Below are 22,034 nucleotides of genomic sequence, written 5' to 3' on the forward strand. Positions count from 1 at the left end.
TATTTGCAAATTATTTGGATTCTAATTTTCATATTTCTAAAAAAAATTTAGATGACCAGTAAGGGGGAGTCTACTGATAAGATGAATGTTTGGCTTATGACACGTAGAGTAGATGACCCAGAGGTTATCCAGACCTTGGTAGTTTCCAAACACCTTTGATTGTATTTAAAGTTTATTTTTTGTGTGTCAACCATCTTAATTTGGCGTATACTTGTGTGTCTTATTCAATACAGGATGAGTTTAATCGTCAACTCTCTATGCTACCTGAGGACGGTCGGACTTTGGAGGCTAGGAATGCCATTTTCCATGAGTTGATAGGTCATGACAGACATGGATATTGTCGCACATACGGGAGAATCGTGCCTCGGAGAGTGGTGTATAAGGATGGTGCTGGGCCATCACAGTCAACACCCCAGCCATCGACTATTGATCAGATCACGCAGCAGGTTCGTGCTGAGCTAAGGGATGAGTTGAGGGAGGAGCTGCGAGCAGAGTTCTCTACACATTTGCAGCAGATGAGAGCTGAGATGATGGCCCTTGTGTCACAGGGGGCGAGTGTGGATCCCAACAGACAGGTTCCATATAAACATCACAATTGTTTGATAGTTCAATTTTCACTCAAGATTATGTATGAAATTCAAATATGATTAACACATTATGCACTGACTAACATAGGTTCCTGATGCATCGAGTGGCCACCGGGCATTTAGGGAATCTGCAGAAGACGAGAATCCATATACACCACCACCAGAAGATCAGGTATAAAATGTATCTTTGCATTCTAAGCTAAAATGCATCTTTGCGTTCTTTACTTGAATTCGAGGCGTTAACGCCCCAAAATCACCAAACGGCGTCGGTTTAGGACAAAACTTCGCACACACGACCGCCTAGGCACGAGAGACTTGTGGGAGAAGACGAGGCTCGAATCGGGTTCTCGGTTTGGGAGTTAGAGCCGGATTTCACTTTAGGCAAACTACTTCTTTAATAAACTTCTTTTCGAGGCGTTAACGCCCCAAAATCACCAAACGGCGTCGGTTTAGCACGAAACTTGGCACACACGACCGCCTAGGCACGAGAGACTTGTGGGAGAAGACGGGGCTCGAATCGGGTTCTCGGTTTGGGAGTTAGAGTCGGATTTCACTTTAGGCAAACTACTTCTTTAAGAAACTTCTTTTCGAGGCGTTAACGCCCCAAAATCACCAAACGGCGTCGGTTTAGCACGAAACTTGGCACACACGACCGCCTAGGCACGAGAGACTTGTGGGAGAATACGGGGCTCGAATCGGGTTCCCGGTTTGGGAGTTAGAGTCGGATTTCACTTTGGGCAAACTACTTCTTTAAGAAACTTGAATTCGAGGCGTTAACGCCCCAAAATCACCAAACGGCATCGGTTTAGCACGAAACTTGGCACACACGACCGCCTAGGCACGAGAGACTTGTGGGAGAAGACGGGGCTCGAATCGGGTTCTCGGTTTGGGAGTTAGAGTCGGATTTCACTTTAGGCAAACTACTTCTTTAAGATACTTCTTTTCGAGGTGTTAACGCCCCAAAATCACCAAACGGCATCGGTTTAGCACGAAACTTGGCACACACGACCGCCTAGGCACGAGAGACTTGTGGGAGAAGACGGGGCTCGAATCGGGTTCCCGGTTTGGGAGTTAGAGCCGGATTTCACTTTAGGCAAATTACTTCCTTAAGAAACTTGAATTCGAGGAGTTAACGCCCCAAAATCACCAAACGGCGTCGGTTTAGCACGAAACTTGGCACACACGACCGCCTAGGCACGAGAGACTTGTGGGAGAAGACGGGGCTCGAATCGGGTTCCCGGTTTGGGAGTTAGAGTCGGATTTCACTTTAGGCAAACTACTTCTTTAAGAAACTTCTTTTCGAGGCGTTAACGCCCCAAAATCACCAAACGGCGTCGGTTTAGCACGAAACTTGGCACACACGACCGCCTAGGCACGAGAGACTTGTGGGAGAAGACGGGGCTCGAATCGGGTTCCCGGTTTGGGAGTTAGAGCCGGATTTCACTTTAGGCAAATTACTTCCTTAAGAAACTTGAATTTGAGGAGTTAACGTCCCAAAATCACCAAACGGCGTCGGTTTAGCACGAAACTTGGCACACACGACCGCCTAGGCACGAGAGACTTGTGGGAGGAGACGGGGCTCGAATCGGGTTCCCGGTTTGGGAGTTAGAGCCGGATTTCGGTCCAGTCAAAATTATTTACTAAACTATCTTTCTAATTATATAGTAGTCAATTTTTTTTTTATATTTTTCTATAATTAAAATATTAACACATTATATGGTTTTTAATTATTTTTATCTTGTTTTTTTCAGATATTTCCTGAGTAGCAGTTGGCTTTTTCTGGAATGCGGGCGTATCAAGATTATGACCAATTTTTGTTTTTGTAACCCACGAACGAATGAAGACGAAAACTTTTGGTTTTGATTTTGATTTATGTTATTTAAATTTGTGAGCAACATTATGTATGTATTATACGACGTTATGTAGTGGCATAATTTTTATTGTTATGAATTTTTATTTATGTATTGCTATGAATGGAACAATATTATTAATTTTCATTATTTGTCAATTTTTGTTTATGTACGTATTTATATTATTCTGTAATTTTTCAATTTTTTATACTTATTTTTTATCTAATACAGGTTATTTTAATTTTTTTAATAATTTATCAGCAGGGTTTTTTTTTTTTTTTTTGAGACGGGAGAAGAACCCGTCGCAAAAACCATTAATAGGCTTTTGCGACGGTACCAACACAGTCGCAAAAGCTGTCTTATTGGAATGTACAAGACACCTTTAGCGACGGTAACAGTGCCGTCGCCAATACTTATAAGATGCCAGAGCCTTTAACGACGGTAATGTTCCCGTCTCAAAAACTCACTTTTAGCGACGGGAATTACGTGCCGTCGCGAAAAGTGATTTTTTTCCCATTATTTGCGACAGGAAAAGTGCCGTCGCAAAAAACACACCTTACCGTCGCAGAAACTAATGGCGACGCGAAAGCTCTTTTGCAACCCCATCTGTCGCGACCCCCCCTTACCGTCGCAAAAAGCCACATTATCGTCGCAAAAGGTATTAGCGACGACTTCCGGGAGCATTTGCGACGGCCATTTACCGTCGCAAAAAATGAATTTTTTTGTAGTGCTAGCAGAGTTATGCTATTAGATATTATATACTAATAAAGAAAGATTATATACTAGCATACATGTTTTTCCTACACTTTCCAAAGCCAATTAAGGGACTAATTGAAAGGATTCAAAGGTTGTACAGTACAACTTTTACAGCACTAGATAGCACACAACGATTAGAATAGAGCTAAACTTCTTAATGTCAAATATCACATATTTAAACTCTCTTGCAGTACTTCATAATCTAGTAATAAATACCATTGAGCTTGATGCAAAGTAAGTAAATCACGAGAAGGCGAAACCAAACTACCTAACTGAAGTACCTAAGTTGTCTTCAATTGTTCAGCATCAAGGACTTGTCAATTTCTTACTACTTCATTCCTGCAACACCAAACAAGCATCAATAATGTCATGTGTATAGAAGAATAATGAATCTTGATTACGTATTGAAATTTTTTTTTTTTTTGGTGTACTTTTTTTGCAATTTTTGTTATGTAAAAACATAGCATTACTGCAAATCAAAATCTTAGCAACATATAGCTTCTCTAGTATACATTGGTCCTGTTTTGTAGAGCTGTGAGAAAGTGCTTATAGCTTATGCCTAAACAGCTTATAGCTTATAACTATGAACATAAGCTGATTTCTGACTTATAAATTCAGCATCTCCTGCCCCACTCAAAGAATAAGTTGATTTCTGACTTCCAAAAAACTATAAGTTATAAGCTATAAGGTAAACCAAACACATCAAAATAGCTTAAATTAAGCTGAAAGCTGAAATAAGCTGCTTTTAAGTTCTGCCAAACAGGCACATTGAGAGCAAATAGTAACCTTATGGTCATGTTTGATTCACAAAACTAATAGTGAAGTATTAATAATCCTATTAAATTAGTGTGGTATTCACTATCCAATTGGATTAATATCCATTGGATTAATAATCTCACCCCTACCCCATTACTAATAATCCCACAAATTTGTTGGATTAATTATCAATTGGATTAATTATCCGAAACCAAAATGTTAAAACAAACATAGGATAATTGGGCCCACGGATTAATAATCTCAATCCCATACTCTAATCCACCCAATCAAACATGCCCTATGGCCATGTTTGTTTGGAGGGACTGGATTAGCATTCCCATGACTAATAGTCCTAGGACTACGAATCCGTTGGATTATGTATCCTATCTTAACTAATAGTCAAGTTTAAAATAATTAATCCGTACTTCAATTGTTTAAATAAACATCGGATTAATAATTTTATTGAACTATTAGTCCAATCCCAAGCTCATGTCTACCCAAACAAACATGGCCTATGTGTACAGAAAAGTGTAATGAACACTTATAAATTTGGGATATGTCGTGCCAAGATTTTCATAGAACTCATTTTCTTATAAACATATTGATTTGTGAATATATATATATTGTGCATAGCATCACTGCAAATCAAATTCTTATCAATATTTGTATAGCTGGCCTAGAATTAAAGATTAATAAAGTGAAAATTGTTTCCTCACATTGTTACTGCCCTCGGACATCAACCCGACTGGTGAATTTGGAATGTACCTGGCCCACTATTTCACTTAAAATTAGAATAAAATTAGAAATGTAACAAAATAAGAAACATTTTTGTTTAGTGATCATCATGAACCAAAACACTTTGAAAAGATAACTTACATTTTTAGCAGCGGCGCTAAAAGCTTCTCGGTGTGGTATCTCAGGATTGGCCATTTTGATACGCTGTATCTCCTCTCTTTCATTGCAGAACATACATAAAATGTAACATTTCAGACTTAAAAACAGTATCAAACAACAAAAACAATTAGGTTTAGCAATAATAGTGGGTGAAAAGTCATTTGTTTTGTTGATTTTTTCTCACTTCATGAATCGATTGTAGGCAGATGGAAGTCTGTGCTTTTTCTCAGGTGCTGCAAATGCAAAACAATCCAAACATAAACCAGAAGTTATGAGAACAATTTACTTGATTGTAAGTAAATTAACACCAAAAAAAAAGAAAAAAAAATGAGGGATATATATTGATGATCTACGTTTTACAACAAAGGGTGCTTTGGGAGACACTTGCTCGCTTGATGTCGATGAGGATGAGGATGAAGACTGGCCCTTCTTGATTTCACCGCCAAAACCCTACACCAATGGCGATAGACAACATTCATTAGGGAAATTTTTTTCCTTCATTATATCTTTTTCTTTTTTCAGTTCTACTACAAGTATAGAAATCAATTATAAAATTAGACACAGAATACCCATTAAAGAGACAAAATTTTACAAGATTTATTGGTAGGTCAACTTATATATTTTGTGTCATGTTTTATGACCGATTTATGTGTTGGTAGATTTTTTTTTTGGGAAGCAAAAAACTCAAAAAATATGGTACACAAAGGCCACTGTTAGGGATATAGCAACTGCCACAACTACCATAAAACTATAGGTGCTATAACAAGAAGTGATGTTGTATGAAGAAGAAGAGCTGTACGCAGTATGTAGAGTTAACCTGAAGACTTGTTTGATGATCAAAATATTGTCCTTGAAGTGGAGGTCTTGTGCTAAGAAAAGAGAGGTTACTGCAATGGCCACATTTCACTGTCACAGTGTCTAACAACCTTTTGCATGGAATCCCAACCTAGGAAAATAGCCAGAGAGAGATAGAGAGAGTTTATATATCTATACAATTATATAAAGCACATAACTCAAATAATTTTGATTTCCGAAAAATTACAGCAATATTAAATTTTTCTCAAATATTTATATTTGCTTAGAAGTTATTGTAAAGATATAAAAAGTAAAAAAATAACTTATGTTCACTATTGGATTCTCTTTTCACTTTCAATCACCCATGATCTCTGTATTGAGAGTTTCAATTACATACGTAGTGTGATCTCTATATATACACACACATTTTATAAGCATTTTCTCTACGAGATAAAAGCACCAAAACAACAAATTAGTGTATTTAGAAAGCAACAAAGAATAGGATCACTGTTGTATTGAAAAATGAGTCAGTAAAAGTTTTTTTTAAAAAAAAAGGGTCTCTTATATATCATTTATTTATATCACTGATCTACTTGATAAGATATCATTTGTTTGCATTAATTTCTTAATAAATTATCTTCAAGGAAACTAATCATAACTATTATAGGAGCCTAGGAGGTGACACAAAAAAGTGATAAATAATCAGTAATACATCCACACACACAAGTAAAATAAAATAAAATAAATTAAATTAAATCAACAGAAGATTAAAAAGGGTTTTATTGATTGAAAGGGACAAAATTTGACCCCTCCTTTGATTATTTTTGTTTGCCTTGCCCATTGTAGGGTGATACTGAAGTCAGAGTTGAGTTGTTGAAAGACATAGATAACATGGTTGGATAATGAATAGATAGATTGATCTATGTTGTTGGCTAGCTTCTTTTATATAGAAACTAGATCTTGCACATATATAGAGGGTTTTAAGAGTGTGAAATTGAGTAGTTATTACAGCAAGAACAGTGTTGCAGAAGTTGCAACGAACGTAGCATAGATTGTCGGCTGGTGGAACCAAATCCATGGAAGCTTTCTCTCCACCTGAGTTCATTGATGAAGATGAAGAAAAAGATGAAGAGGAAGAGATGGTTTGAATGAAGTGAGTGCGTCCAAGATAGTAAGGGTTTGTGAATATGTAGTGTAGTAATAAATAGGTGGGAATTGTGACGTTGGAGATAGTGTCAAAAAGAAAAAACAAAATGAAAATTTAGGATTTAAAAAATTGACAATTATTAAAATAGAATATGCTGTGGATCTTACAAATTCAAGTAGTCCACGAGCCATAGACAATCCACACTCTTTATCTAAATTATAAATTTTAGAAAAAAATTTAAAAAAAAAATCTCAATATTTGATCTTTGCATCCAAATAAATCCTAAATTTTTTATTTTGTCACTTTAAGTCATAATCTTTTGATTTGTTTTTAATCTAAATTATTTATTCATTTTCATTAAGTAAAATCGATAAAAAAAAATGATATTAGCCATTAAACTCAAATTTTGTGAATGTGTATATACTCTTTTAAGTCCAACAACGTATTAGTAATCGCCTTTGCTTCTGATTCTGAGTTGGTTCAATGTGGAGTTACATGGACCACAGTTTTATCTCATGGTATGTACCATTCACTTGATCAAAACCTAGACAATTTAACTAAATCCATCTTAAAGACAATCATAACCCTTTTTGTCTATAATCATCTGCTCAGTTGCACTAAATCCCAGATGAAAAAGAAAAAAAAATTGCAAAAGGAGTTGGATTTCCATACAACACAAATGAGTATATGACCATAGTTATTTCACATTGATTCCACTGTCTGTAATTTTAAGAAATTGATATTTCATTAACTTTTTTTAACCCTTCCACACCACACCCATGCAGCCAAAGGCAGAGCAGAGCTAAGTTGGGGCAGGGGAGCAATTGTTGAGTTTTAATTTTTGATTAATGATATATAAACAAAATTCTTATACAAAATGCCATTCATACATCATAAAAAATAAAAATCAATATAAAAATTCCAATGGGTCTCCAGACCCAAAAAAATACAATAAAAACTTGAGTTAATTACTTAAAAGTCCTATTTATAAATGTTATGGTAACTCAAGTTTTATCTAGGGTGTTTTGAGAAGATGGTTAAAAGTTATTTTTTGGTTTTTTTTTTATTTTTTTGTGAGAGAGGGAAGTGGGTTGAAAGTTGGATAGTGGCTTTTAACCCACTTCCCAAAATAGAAGATGTTTTGAACCAATAAGTTCTGTACGGGGAGCAAATATTCAGGCAAGCCCGCACTCCTTTCTTCCAAGCTCCTACCAGTCCGATCGACCTGCGAACACAACGGCGATGAGCTACCCGGCGGTGTGTGGCCGGAAAACCCCTCCGACGATCAAGTTAGACACACACACAGGGATAGAGAGGGAGAGAGAGAAGGGTGTTGAGTGTTTGTCTCACCAAATGTTTTTTTGCCTCAAGCATGGGGGACGCAGACATGCTTATATACCTTCTGCGCCCCAAATCTACCCTCAGTGCTCTCTCGACACGTGGTATTGCTATCCCATCCGTCAGCACAAATCTTACTGTACATCACCTAACCCAACTGCCAGTCCACTCTGCTGGGAGCTCGGCAACCGGGCTACAGCATCACAGCCGCCAACATCTAGGCTGCACTTCATGCCCAAGTGTAGCAATAGCCGAGCTCCGTTCCTATCATGCTCGACTGCATTCCGGCGAAGTCGAGCCCCAGAAAGGTCACGCCGATCAACCAAAGGCTTTCTTGCCGAGCTTTGGGCACGAGCTTCCCTGCCGAGCCAAAGGTGTATGCCTTCTGGCCGAGCAACTCAAGCTGCACGGTCACCACCGGTGCAAGTAGTTCGGTCACAGGCCGAGCAGCCCCAACTCCGGGCAAATCCTAAGCTATCTCGGCCCAACACGCCCTTAGGCCTTCAACTTGCGCGGCTTTTATCTCGGCCCACTTCCGGCTCATAAATCTCCCTCTCAATTGCCCCTTAATTCCGTCCGCGCAAGCGTGACTGGGATTATTTATCCTGACCGAGGTAACACTTCCTCGGTCTTCGGTTTTGCATGAGGTCAACCGAGCTAGTTTTCTTGCTCGGCTCCTTGATTCACTCGGTCGACGCCTCGTCTGGCCTTCCTGTCTCTTCAACTCTGACGCTGCCATTAATGGGGGCACGTGTTAATATCTTATTGGCCCCCGAGCAGCCAACCCAACCGTCCCCTCAAATTTGAATTTGGGCGGCTTCTTCCCCTCTATAAACATGCCCCTTCTCACTTCCTTTCATTCCTACTGCCTCTCTTCAAGCCTTTGACATTTCAGAGCTCAAGCACCCCCAGCAAAACTTCGTCCCTGCCATTCCTTGCATTTGTGCTCGAAGAAGTAGGCCCTGCCCTCAACTGGTAAGTTCCTTGAACCTCGTTTTTGCTATTTCAGTCGGCATTTCACATATTAGGGCACTAAATCCGTAGGTTTTAGGACATAGGCACCCAAAACCGTCCCTAACCCTTCACTCTCCTTGCTGTTCTTCCTTTTCTCTGATGAACACTAAGGATCTGGGGCGGATCGAGCTCCAGGTCTTCCTTTGATCCAAAAAATCATTCAGACCGAGCAAATAAGCAGTTTGTCCCAACCTTAGTAGAAACCAGGGTAACCAAATGACTTGGCCGTTCAACCGGGCTAACATCTGGTCTGCTTGAGTGACCGAGCTCCTTGGTTAGCCTTAACGACCGAGGTGGTTTGGCACTCTACATGACCAAGCTAAAGTCAAGCTCGCTTTGCGCGATCGCGCTCTCTCTTACACTGACCATCCTTTTCCTACAGAGTCCAAGGGGACCACAGACCATTACTGAGGCTCTCAACGACCGAGCAGCCATCAAGACACCAGTCTGTGCCAAACCACCTTGCCGAGCTGAACCAGCCGGCTACACATAGGGCGCTTCCGCTTCCTTGTCGATACCCCGGCTGCCTTGGCCGTATTCCGGGAAGACTACGGCATCCCGGCAGATGTTCACCTAGAGCTCGCCGAGATTGAGACAACCCCTTGGGGCAGATTAGACTAGTGCCCCTTCACCGTTCTTTCCGTCGTTGAGGGAGGCCTCCGTTTTCTGGTCAACCCTCTGCTGACCGAATTACTGTGTCGCACCGGGCTAGCACCCACACAAGTATCAACCAACACCTACCGAATAATCAACGGCATTCACGAGCTAAATAACCGGCTAAGGACCAACTTAGGTTTAGCCGAGATACTGCGACAATACACACTTGGGCACACGGGCGACGGCCTCACTTATTACTTAAAAATTCAACCGGGCAAAGAAAAGATAGTGACCGGCACCCCAGACAAGGACTTACATGATGACGACTTTTTCTGGGTGTCCGGCAACTATGAAACGGCCGACGTATCAGGCTGGTTCATCAGCAAGAATTTCGGTTCCACATGTAAGCCATGCCAACTTGCTCGGTCGATTGCCTTTGTTCCATATTCTTTATTTTAACACTTCTCTTTTTTCCTTTGCAGCAATCCAAGCCTTACAAGCCAACTACCACTATCCCAACGAAGAAGCCATCAGGGCCGTGCTCCGTTATAGCAACCGGGATTGCAACGAGCTACTCGGCTACACCCCAACCTACCGGTACTCTGCTCCACGCCGGAGTAAAGTCACAGACTTTCTCCGTGCTCCATCACCTCCTCCAGACCCAACACTACCGGACGTGCCCCTAATCCGGTTAACCGAGGCGGAAGAGATGGCAAAGAGAAGCCGCATCAAGAACCTACTCACAGCAACTTCCACCGAGATCCCAAGCATCCAAACCTGCCCAACTGCTGTCGGTCAATCCAGTGGGGCCGTGGTTGCCTTGGCTTATCCGGCTGTCGGTCAAGCCAGCGGAGAGACACGCCGTGCTGGCAAAAGACCACGTGCGGACCCTTCTACCGAGCTAGTGACCGAGCTCAGCACCGAGCAACCTGCCATCACCGTCGACCCAACACCGGCATGGAGGCCCCAACTCAAAAACCGGGGTAAAGACATCCCGGCAACCGTTTCCGTCAAGGGTGACAAAGAGCATCTGCTCGCCTTTGACCTTTCAAAAACACTCCTTCTACCGAGCGATGTAGTTGGCAGCGACCACGTGCCAGACACCTGGTTGGTGATATCCGCAGTAAAGTCCATGACCAGGGTAAGTCCCAACTGATACTTAAATTTTCACAAGTGTTTGCATGGTTTTTTTCTGATCAAGCTTTCTTCTCGCAGGCCATCCAGAAGCAACACTTGGTCATGGAGAGAATTCATCGACTGTGGCAGAAGGCAAACGATACTGCCAGCCAAGTCCAAAGTCTTCAAACTGAGCTCGGCCGAGCAAAGTCTTCACTGCAGATTGCCAACGCTGACAACACCAAGTTGCTCGGCCAGCTTGACGATGCCGAGAAAAAACGGGATGAGCTCCAGGCCGAGCTAAACGCACTCAAAGAGTCAAGGGAGAAAGAGTGCGAAGACGCCAACAACGCCGGCTTTAAAGAGGCCGAGGACAATTATAAAAAGCAGGTCTTCGCCACCCAAGACATCTATTTCAAAGTGGGTTGGAAGTCTGCCTGCGAACAGCTCGGTCAAGGTCCTGATACCGACGTGTTTACCTCTCCGCCAGCTGTCTTCCTACCGACCTATCTCATGCCATATGCCAACGATATCTTCAGCGCGTTGGAGGCTGAGGCCGAGAAAGGACTTGTAGGAGCAGCCGACGCAGATGCTGAGGGAGAGGACCGCTAAGAGCAGGAGCAGCCCGGCCAAACTGCGACGGGCGTCCGAGGCCAAAGCCCACCGATCAACCTCGAGGAAATTGGCGACGAATTCACTAGCATTTCCCCCATAGTGTAGTTTTCGTAGTTTTTCTTTCTTTTTGCTCAGCACATGTAACCGGGCTGCTGCCCCACCTCTTGTACATATTTTTATCATTAATGAAAAAGTTCAATTTTCTTGAAGTGTTGGCACGGTCAGCTGAGTAACCTCAACCGGACAAAATACTTCGGCAACATTAACCATCTTGCTTAACTTAACTAACAGGCAAAGGCATCTCGGTAGTAGATACAGCTGAGCACGTCAACTCTTTCAACCGGGGTAAATCATCTTGGTTGAGAATACCTAGGTTGAGCAAAACATCAACCCTTTCAACCGGAGTAAATCATCTCGATTGAAAATACCCAAGTTGAGCAAAACATCAACTCTTTCAACCGGGGTGAATCATCTCGGTTGAGAATACAAAGTTGAGCAAAACATCAACTCTTTCAACCGGGGTAAATCATCTCGGTTGAGAATACCTAGGTTGATCAAAACATCAACCATTTCAATTGGAGTAAATCATCTCGGTTGAAAATACCCAAGTTGAGCAAAACATCAACTCTTTCAACTGGGGTGAATCATCTCGGTTGAGAATACAAAAGTTGCGCAAAACATCAACTCTTTCAACCGGAGTGAATCATCTCGGTTGAGAATACCCAAGTTGAGCAAAACATCAACCCTTTCAACTGGAGTGAATCATCTCGGTTGAAAATACCCAAGTTGAGCAAAACATCAACTCTTTCAACCGGGGTGAATCATCTCGGTTGAGAATACAAAAGTTGAGCAAAACATTAACTCTTTCAACCGGAGTGAATCATCTCGGTTGAGAATACCCAAGTTGAGCAAAACATCAACCCTTTCAACCAGAGTGAATCATCTCGGTTGAGAATACCCAAGTTGAGAAAAACATCAACTCTTTCAACTGGAGTGAATCATCTCGGTTGAGAATACCCAGGTTGAGAATACCCAAGTTGAGCAAAACATCAACTCTTTCAACCGGAGTGAATCATCTCGGTTGAGAATATCCAAGTTGAGCAAAACATCAACTCTTTCAATCGGAGTGAATCATCTTAGTTGAGAATCTCAAAACTCAAAATAACATTAAAAATGCTGAGGCAAAGATGAGTCGCTTCTATATATTGACAAAAATGAATATTACATGAAGTGTAAGGCAAAAATTTCCTTTGCACAAAAAGAAAGCTAAAGCTAGAAATAATATAGCTTGAGGTTGGTTGCATTCCATGGCTGTGGTATTCTTCTACCATCCAAGTCCTCCAGGTGATATGCCCCCTTGCCCGCCAGACCGGTTATCTTGTAGGGTACTTCCCAATTTGCCCCTAGTTTGCCTTTACCTGGCACCAACCGTGCTGGGGACCCCCAGTGGGGGGTGACCCCCAGCACCCCCACTCCACATGGGGCTCTGTGATTGGTAGATAGAAAACAAAAAAAAAAAAAAATTCCAGCCAATAAGAAAACACTGGGGGTCACTGGGGGTTTGAAAAACTGGGGGTGCAAATCATTTTTGTACCTGGCACCAGGGTATTGCCCATGACTTTCCTCAAGACCCAATCACCTACTTTGAACGGTCTAGGGTGCACCGTTTTGTTGTATTTCCTTGAGAGCTCTTGTTGGTAGGTAGCCACGTGGATGTGAGCCTTTTCCCGACGCTCTTCCACAAGATCTAGTTCAAGGGCAATGGCTTCGGCGTTCAGCTCGGGTTCAAAGCTTTCACGTCTGCGGGTGGGCATGACGACTGCCAAAGGTATGACTACCTCCATGCCATAAGCCAAAGCAAATGGAGTTTTCTCGGTAGACCATCGCGGGGTTGTTCGGTATGCCCAAAGGACGCTGGGGAGTTCCTCAGCCCACTTTCCCTTGGCCTTTTCCAGCCGTTTCTTCAACCCATCAAGTATGATCTTGTTCAACGCCTTGGCTTGGCCATTGGACTATGGGTAAGCCGGAGTAGAGTTGTAGAATTCAATCTTTAAATCTTCACAAAACCCTCTGAATAGGCAACCGTCAAACTGGATGCCGTTATCAGAGATCAGAATTTTGGAGACGCCAAACCGCGTGACCACGTTCTGCCAGACAAACCGCTTCACATCTTTCTCCTTGATTGTTGCCAAAGGCTCCGCTTCAACCCATTTGGTGAAGTAGTCTGTGGCCGCGATGAAGAACTTCCGGTTGCCTGGTGCTGTTGGGAGCGGCCCCACTATATCTAGCCCCCACATCGCAAAGGGCCAAGGGTTGGTGAGAGGAAGAAGTTCCCTGGCCGGCTGGTAGATCTGGTGGGCAAACTTCTGGCATTTCTCACACTTGCGAACATATTTTTGGGCGTCGACTTGCATGCACGGCCACCAGTAGCCTTGCGAAATAGGTCGGTAGGCCAAGGACCTGCCCCCTATATGACTGCCACAGATGCCTTCGTGAATTTCGTAAAGGAAGGCTTCCACGCTGCTCGGGTGCACACATTTCAGGTAGGGACCGGTGAAAGATTTCTTGTATAAAGCGCCTGATGGAGAGAGCCAAAACCGCTCGAACTTCACCCGCACTTTATGCGCTTCCTTCTTGTTGGCTGGAAGGGTTCGTTCTCTGAGAAAGAGGATTATAGGGTCCATCCATGAAGGACCTAGCTCGGCGCAGAATACTTCTGTAACGCCCCAACTTCCGGGCCGTTAAATACGTACAATAATACAACACAAGTAGGATAAATAACCAAAACATCTTAATATACATATATAACCAGAGTTAATATCACAGGTAATTCGTTTATATTCCATTACAGGATTACCAAAACATTGCCAAACCAAAAGTCAAAAGAAAAAAAAAAAAACAACTAATCTAAGTCTTCAAATGAACCACAGCTCCAACACTTCATCATATTTGCCTTCAAAATAACCTTCACCATTGTAAACCGCTTCATCACCTGGCATGACACGCCATGAGCTTGGAATGCCCAATAAAAACACACACACACCCCATATCTTCTATCAACCAATCAACCATACACAAAACAAATTGGGTAACATAACTTACAATATTACAACAAGGTTCTATGAATTAGTAGTTAGACTAGACGACTAGAATCCCCCAAAGAGATCCATCTACCCAACCACAAAGATTGAACACCGAACTATTCAGAACTCCCCCTTTTGCTGCTTTGCAGACCTTACCATCTATGCCCACCTCCCAGTTATTTACTGGTCAATGACATTGATGGACCTCAAAAGGGACGGCCAAACAAGTGGGCTCGCTTACACCCAAATCGCGCCTAGGGCTCGCTTACACCCTGCACATACCATACCAAATCGTGCCTAGGGCTCGCTTACACCCTGCACATACCATACCAAAAGGCTCGCTTACACCCTGAAACCACCGTATAGAGTCTGAATACATCCGTGTCAACCTAGGGGCTCGCTTAGACCACTTGTATAGGACTTAACTCATTTGGTATTAATCCCATCATAATTCATGTCATGCATATGTATAAAATTGTTCTCAAACACTAGGATGAACGTCACCCATTGCCAGCCCCTTATCATTTCCCGTTTATTAGATCTTTTGCTAGGTAAGTTAGTCACATTCGGTAATTCGGTCATATAAAAGAGCATGAGACAAACATAAGAAATGAAATATATCCCATGATAATCGTACATAGGTATGGTAAGACAAGCAAATAACATTAGGCATGCTTTAAAACACTTAGAGACAAACAACACAACAAAACACCATTTCCAGCATTTTTCGGTTCTGCAGGTCTAACAAGAGTGCTTTGGGAAAAATACTTCTAGGTCAAATTAGAGCCTGAAATTGCACAAAAATAATAATTAACCTGTCTAGTTTCAATTCCAATTCACAGAATGTGCATAGCACCTCCAGAAATTCATCTACAAGCTATATTCGAAAACCTGTCCAGATTTGTCATCCGTTGGGAAAACTAGCTTTCCTCTCAATCTACCCAATGATTTTCACCCTAATAAATTCCATTGAAAAGAGGACTCAAAATCCTAAATTTGTATAGAAGAACAAACCTGAGATGATTTTTCTGGAATTTTATAAAATTGCAAGAAGTAGATTGTTTTTCAAAGACTCAGGACCAGATATTTAAAGAAGGTATCCAAGCCCTAAAAACACACAATTAGGGCTAATAAAATTACCACACGCTCTAAACACACCAAATATCTCACACTAAATTCAGAATTAAGAAATAAATAAATTTGATATTTCTTTTAAATTAGAGAAATTGCAGCAGTGCCTAATTTGACAAATTTGTAAGGCAAAGTCACTAAATCAAACCCACACTCTTATATACATCAAAAACCCTATTTCCCATTAACATGCAACACAAGAGGGCATCTAACAATAGGATGGATTGGTGAAAGAATTGGAGAAGACAAGGGGAAGAAGTGTTCTTACCTTGACTCAAGGAGGTACCATTTTCTTCCTTTTCTTTTCTTCTTCTTCTCTACTTCCCTTTAATCACACTCTCCTTCTCTCACCCTCTCCTTGGCTGCTGGTATGTGTGTGTGTGTGTGGAATTGAGACAAGGCTCTCAATTTATAGGAAATAAGCTTGGTCTTAGCTTAATGACTAAGGAAGCATAAAATATCTAGATATTTTTTTTATTTTATTTTTCAATCAATTCCCACCAAAATATTATTTGTGACACCTATGTACATATTCAAATAAATAATATTATATTCAAATAAATAATAAATAAAAGAACAACAAAAACAAAAATAAAAATAAAAATAAAATGTATGAATTAATTTATAAACTAAGAGGTAAATAAATAAAAACCAAGTTTTAGGGTATTTCCAATTATAAAGTGGTGTTCTCAGTTTAATTTTGATAATATACAGGAAAATTATTCTTTATTGGGCCATTTTGCAGACTTTTACGAAACTAGGTGCTAAAATGCTATTAAACTAAGGCTCAAGGTTTCATGTGTAATTACCAAAAATTAGGGTCTCTACAACTTCTGTCCGCCCGGTTTCCTCAATACTGGGCCTCAGAAGGAATTCAATCAAAAGAGGGTTGGGAGATGTGTTGTCGACCATAGAAGCAAGGCCGGCCAACTCATCTGCTCGGCCGTTTTCTTCTCAGCCAATCTGTTGGACCCTGATAACCTGAAATCACTTGATGTGGTCTCTGACCAGAGCTTGGTACTTCATCATTCTGTCATCCTTTGCCTCGTAAACCCCAGAAACTTGGTTAACTACAAGCTGGGAATCACTGTAAACCATTAGCTCGGATGCTTGCATCTAAAGCGCGCTCTTTAGACTGGCCAATAGCGCCTCGTACTCGGCCTCATTGTTGGATGCTGGGACGCCAAGGGTGATAGAATGTTCAATAGTCAGTCCGTCTGGTGAAATCAGAACTATACCCAGCCCGGCACCGTGACGGTTCGAGGCTCCATCAACAAAAAGTTTTCACATTTCGCCGACAAAGAGCTTCCAACATTCTGAGAGGTCTTGAGAAGCTTGAAGGTTGATGGGATCACGGTTGCTCGGCTGCTCGGCTTCCGGTCCCGTGCTGAACGGTTCCACTTCAGCCCCCCTTGGTGATTCGGCGCCGGACTCAGCAAGTTGATCCATAATGCCTAAGTCCGTCGACGAATCACTAGGTTGCGGTATTATGTCGGCCGCAGGCTCTGTGCTGAGCGGTTCCATTTCTTCCCTCCTCGGTGATGTGGTGTCGGACAAAGCGGGTTGGGCAGTGATACCCAACTCCGTCATCGTATCACCGGGCTGTGGTATCGTATTAACTGAAGGTGCTTCGGCGGGGCACGCAAGTTTCAAGTCGCCAATGCCGTCGAGCTGTGGTATTTCGGTCAAGCTTGTATTCACCTCTTTATCTGCCACGGCAATATCGACCGGGTATACCGGATGAGTTCCAGGTGAGAATTCAGCAACGAAGTCGGCCAAAGCCTGGGCTTTAATGGCAGTGCGCGGCTAGAACTTCACATCGAACTGTCCCAATTTGACCACCCACTTAAGAATCCGACCGGAGAAATCTGTCCGTTCGAACAAAGCTTTGAGAGGGAACTCGGTCAAGACGATGATGGAATGGGCATAGAAATAGTGTGCCAACTTCCTTGAAACCATCATCAAAACTAACGCAAGTTTTTCCAGCGGCAAGTACCTCGACTCTGCCGGTAGCAAGGTTTTGCTGACGTAGAAGATGGGTAGATGCTTGATTCCTTCCGACCGGACAAGCACCGCACTGACTGCGTGCTGCGATACGGCCAGATAAAGGTAGAGTTCTTCTCTGGGCTCCGGTGTGACCAATAACGGCGCTGAAGACAAATACTCCTTAAGCTCGGCCAAAGCCCGGTCACACTCTTCATTCCATGAGAACTTGGATTTCAAGGCTTGAAAAAAAGGGCGGCAGCGATCTGATGACCGGCTTATAAATCGGTTAAGCGCGGCGGCCATTCCGGCCAGATACTGCACATCCTTAGCCGAGCTGGGCTGTTTTAACTCTTGTACGGCTCGAATTTGTGTAGGATCTGCTTCGATACCTCGGTTCGTGACTAAGAAACCCAGAAATTTTTCGGATCCCATGCCGAAGGCACACTTAGACGCATTCAGGCGTAACTTGTGCTTTTTGAGAATGGCGAACATCTCAGCCAAATCGGACAAATGGTCTGCTTGATGCCGGCTCTTAACCACCATATCATCAATATAAGCCTCCATTGTCCAGCCTAGCAGAGGAGCGAACATCTTGGTCACCATCCTTTGAAAAGTTGCCCCGGCGTTCTTTAAACCAAAAGACATGACTCGGTAGCAGAAGAGTCCCCTTAGTGTTGTAAACGAGGTGATCTCTCGGTCGGGCCCATGCATGGCAATCTGATGGTAGCCGCGGTAGGCGTCCAAGAAATTGAGCCTGTTATGTCCAGCCGTTAAGTCCACAAGTGGGTCTATTCTAGGTACAGGGAAGCTGTCTTTCGGACAAGCACGGTTGACCGTCTTGTAGTCAACGCAAACTTGCCACTTCTCATTCTTCTTGGGCACCACGACCGTGTTTGAAATCCACCGGGGGTAGTGCACTTCCTGAATTGCTCGTGCCTCAAGCAAGTTCTTCACTTCCTCCGTAACTACCTTGGCGTGATGCAGCGCCGATCTCCTTGTTCGCTGAATGACCGGCTTAGCTCCGGGGAAGACATTGAGATGATGGCATATAAAACTCAGATCGAGACCAGGCATGTCGTAAGGTGACCATGCGATGACTTCGACGTTGGCTATCAAAAACTCAATCATGTTGGTCCTCTCTTGGGCGGTAAGGCTTGAGCCGAGCAAGAAGAACTTGTCCGGACACTCTATATCAATGCACACTTCCACCAATTCCTCGACAGCTTTGTCCTCGGCCTTGGTGCCCACGTCGTCAAGGACTTCCCGGTCTTCCGGTCCCTCAATCATTTGAACGAATCCTTTGACGGCTCGGCTTCCGTTGACCGCCACGAAGCATTGCTTCGACATGACTTGATCTCCCCAAATCTCCTCGATTGCCCCCATAACCGAGGGAAATCTCATTACCTGGTCATAGGTCTACGCTACGGCTTGCATAGCGTGAAGTCATCCCCTTCCAAGGATCAAATTGTAAGTGGATGGCACATGCAACACCCAGAACTCCACTTGTTTGACCACGAATCTCGCTTTGACCGGCAGGATAATCTTTCCCAAAGGCCACTCCGGTTGTGAGTTGAGACCAACCAGTGGCGAAGTTGCCGGGGCCAGATTTGTATCCCAGAGTTTAAGCTGTTTAAAGGCGTTGTAATACATGATCTCGACCGAGCTTCCCTGATCGATCAAGATCCGTTTGAAATCAAACTCTTTGACGCGGAGTGTAACCACTAGGGCATCGTTGTGTAGCGTTTGGATGCGCTCTAGGTCTCTTGAGGAGAAACTGATCACATCTTTCTCTTCGGTCTTCCCCCTCTTGATCGCAGACTGAACCGACAAAACTTCCCTTATGTGCTCTGCCTTCTTGATCATACCTCAGAGCTCGCATACACGCGCCGGTTCCACTATGCCGTGGATGACATTAATAACCCCTTGGGGAGGCACATCTCGGTCATCCGGTCCCCGCGGGTCAACCGGAGCTTGATTGGCCTTCACGCCGCCATCAATGTAAAGGTCCAAGTGTCCGGCTGCGACTAGCTCTTCCAAGTGTTGCCTCAAAGGCAAATAATCCTCTATCCGATGGCCTCGCTCCCAGTGAAACGTACAACGGTACCGCGGATTGAAGCCCTTCTGTCCGTCGCCTAACTTAGCAGGAAACCGGACATACTCCTCGTCACGGATTTCACTAAGTATGCGATAGATTTGAATCTTAAAGACCGTGGCGATGCCCGTCCTTGCTTTCAACCTTCTGTTTGCATCAGCTTCGTCATCTCGGGGGTAGTCATCCCGGTCATTCCGACGTCCCCTACCCCAATTTTTGCGATTCGAGCCACGGTCCGATTCCTCAGCGCGGTCATTTGAACGGATGGACTCTTATCCGATCGCGTGCACTTTGCCAGCCGACCGCTTGTCTGTTGCTACCAGAGTTGCCTTCATGGTAGATGCTGACGCATCATCCTCCACTCGGATATGTTCATTGATGCGTTGCATTAGTTGACCCATGGATGTCGGCTGGTGCATGGTAAGCAAGCCTCGCAGTCTATGTCCGACTGGGAGACCACGGTTGTATTGTGTGATTGCAAGGTTGATCGGGCAATCCAAAATCTCATTGAAGGTCTCCCAATATCTGGCGTTGTATGCCTTCAATGTGTCGCTCGGTTCTATCTTGACACTCGGGAGGTGATCAACTTCCTTTGGTATTTTGGTGTTGGTTTTGAAGCGCGTCACAAAGGCTTCGGCCGACTGAAGCGCATCACAAAGGCTTCCCACAGACGGCGCCAATTGTACGGGGAGCAAATATTTAGGCAAGCCCGCACTCCTTTCTTCCAAGCTCCTACCAGTCCGATCAACCTGCGAACACAATGGCGGTGAGCTACCCGGCGGTGTGTGGCCGAAAAACCCCTCCGGCGATCAAGTTAGACACACACACAGGGATAGAGACGGAGAGAGAGGAGGGTGTTGAGTGTTTGTCTCACCAAATGTTTTTCTGCCTTAAGCATGGGGGACGGAGACATGCTTATATACCTTCTGCGCCCCAAATCTACCTTCGGTGCTCTCTCGACACATGGTACTGCTATCCCATCCGTCAGCACAAATCTTGCTGTACATCACCTAACCCAACTGCCAGCCCACTCTACTGGGAGCTCGGCAACAGAGGTACAGCATCACGGCCGCCGACATCCAGGCTGCACTTCATGCCCAAGTGTAGCAATAGCCGAGCTCCGTCCCTATCGTGCTCGACTGCATTCCGGCGAAGGCGAGCTCCAGAAAGGTCACGCCGATCAACCAAAGGCTTTCCTGCTGAGCTTCGGGCACGAGCTTTCCTGCCGAGCCAAAGGTGTATGCTTTCTGGCCGAGCAACTCAAGCTGCACGGTCACCACCGGTGCAAGTAGTTCGGCCACGGGCCGAGCAGCCCCAACTCCGGGCAAATCCTAAGCTATCTCGGTCCAACACGCCCTTGGGCCTTCAACTTGCACGGCTTTTATCTCGGCCCACTTCCGGCTCATAAATCTTCCTCTCAAGTTCTATTTAGTAAAATTAAGAATATTATCATTTTTTTTTTCTAATTTTAAAAACTAAGAATATTATCAATTATTTAGTAATTAAGACTTGATGGAATTTAAATTTGTAAATTAAAACTTTTGTATAAATACCCCTAAAAAAAAAATACTCAGAACTAACAATTAATGGCCCCGATTGATTTTTATTATTGACCCACAATAAACACTTTAATATGCACAATTGATTTCACATTCTAGACAATTTTATGGGACTTTCCCTAAAAATATTTGGTTCATAGTTCTAAATAAGTTGCCAACTGGAGATTTGAAAGAAAACATAATGTGCTTAATTGGACGAACTAGATAAGGAGGATTAGAATCTACCGGTCTTGAATCCTGAGACTGTGAATCCCCCGAACTATTTGGTTGGATTGGATATGTATACTGTGTGTGTTTTCTCATTGGATTAGATGTCTAGAAATGACTACTTTCAGTGAATCTAATATTTAGTTGGACGGATTGAATAGGATAAATGAGCAAAAGACTATTTTACCTTTTTTTAATTATTTACTAAGTAATAGCAATATTAAACATATCTTTAATATTTTAATTATTTTTAGATAGATTAAATAAAAATTTATTTTATTTTATTTTTTACACAATTAAATAAATCTATTTTTTTTTAAATTAAATAAATAAAATATCAATAAAATATCAAAAAATATATATGTTATTTTTTTAATTAAAACTTTAAATAAATTTGTTTTTAAAAGTAATAATAATTAAACAATGAAATTAAATAAAACATCTATTAAAATTTAAATAATGAAATTAAATAAAATTTAAACAAAATTTTAAAATAAAACATCAATAAAAT

The 22,034-nt window shown here is 42.7% G+C and overlaps 1 protein-coding gene and 1 long non-coding RNA gene across 2 annotated transcripts; one reads left to right on the forward strand and one right to left on the reverse strand.

The window, feature by feature from the left end:
• The first annotated feature begins 233 nt into the window (after positions 1-233).
• Positions 234-2,617, forward strand: LOC145791119 (uncharacterized). Its single transcript, XR_014330834.1, has 2 exons — positions 234-759; positions 2,339-2,617. It is a non-coding gene; the product is annotated as an uncharacterized LOC145791119 (long non-coding RNA).
• Positions 2,618-4,638: 2,021 nt separating this feature from the next.
• Positions 4,639-6,773, reverse strand: LOC145792003 (protein CRABS CLAW-like). Its single transcript, XM_082872477.1, has 6 exons — positions 6,648-6,773; positions 5,661-5,789; positions 5,197-5,293; positions 5,028-5,076; positions 4,826-4,901; positions 4,639-4,722 (listed from the first exon to the last, which is right to left on the reverse strand). The coding sequence occupies exons 1-6, from the start codon at positions 6,741-6,743 to the stop codon at positions 4,639-4,641; spliced, it is 531 nt and encodes a 176-aa protein (XP_082728603.1). The 5' UTR covers positions 6,744-6,773.
• Positions 6,774-22,034: the final 15,261 nt, after the last annotated feature.

Source organism: Camellia sinensis, chromosome 5, assembly GCF_055761805.1.
Source record: "Camellia sinensis isolate YWXY chromosome 5, ASM5576180v1, whole genome shotgun sequence".
Classification (NCBI taxonomy): Eukaryota; Viridiplantae; Streptophyta; class Magnoliopsida; order Ericales; family Theaceae; genus Camellia; species Camellia sinensis.

What these genes read in the sequence shown, in the direction of transcription:
- LOC145792003 (XM_082872477.1), bottom strand. Translation starts at nt 6,743, where the DNA reads ATGAACTCAGGTGGAGAGAAAGCTTCCATGGATTTGGTTCCACCAGCC. An exon ending in ATCATCAAACAAGTCTTCAG is followed by an intron (nt 5,294 to 5,660) that starts GTTAACTCTACA and finishes CCATTGGTGTAG; the next exon opens with GGTTTTGGCGGTGAAATCAA. An exon ending in AGCACCCTTTGTTGTAAAAC is followed by an intron (nt 5,077 to 5,196) that starts GTAGATCATCAA and finishes TTGCATTTGCAG; the next exon opens with CACCTGAGAAAAAGCACAGA.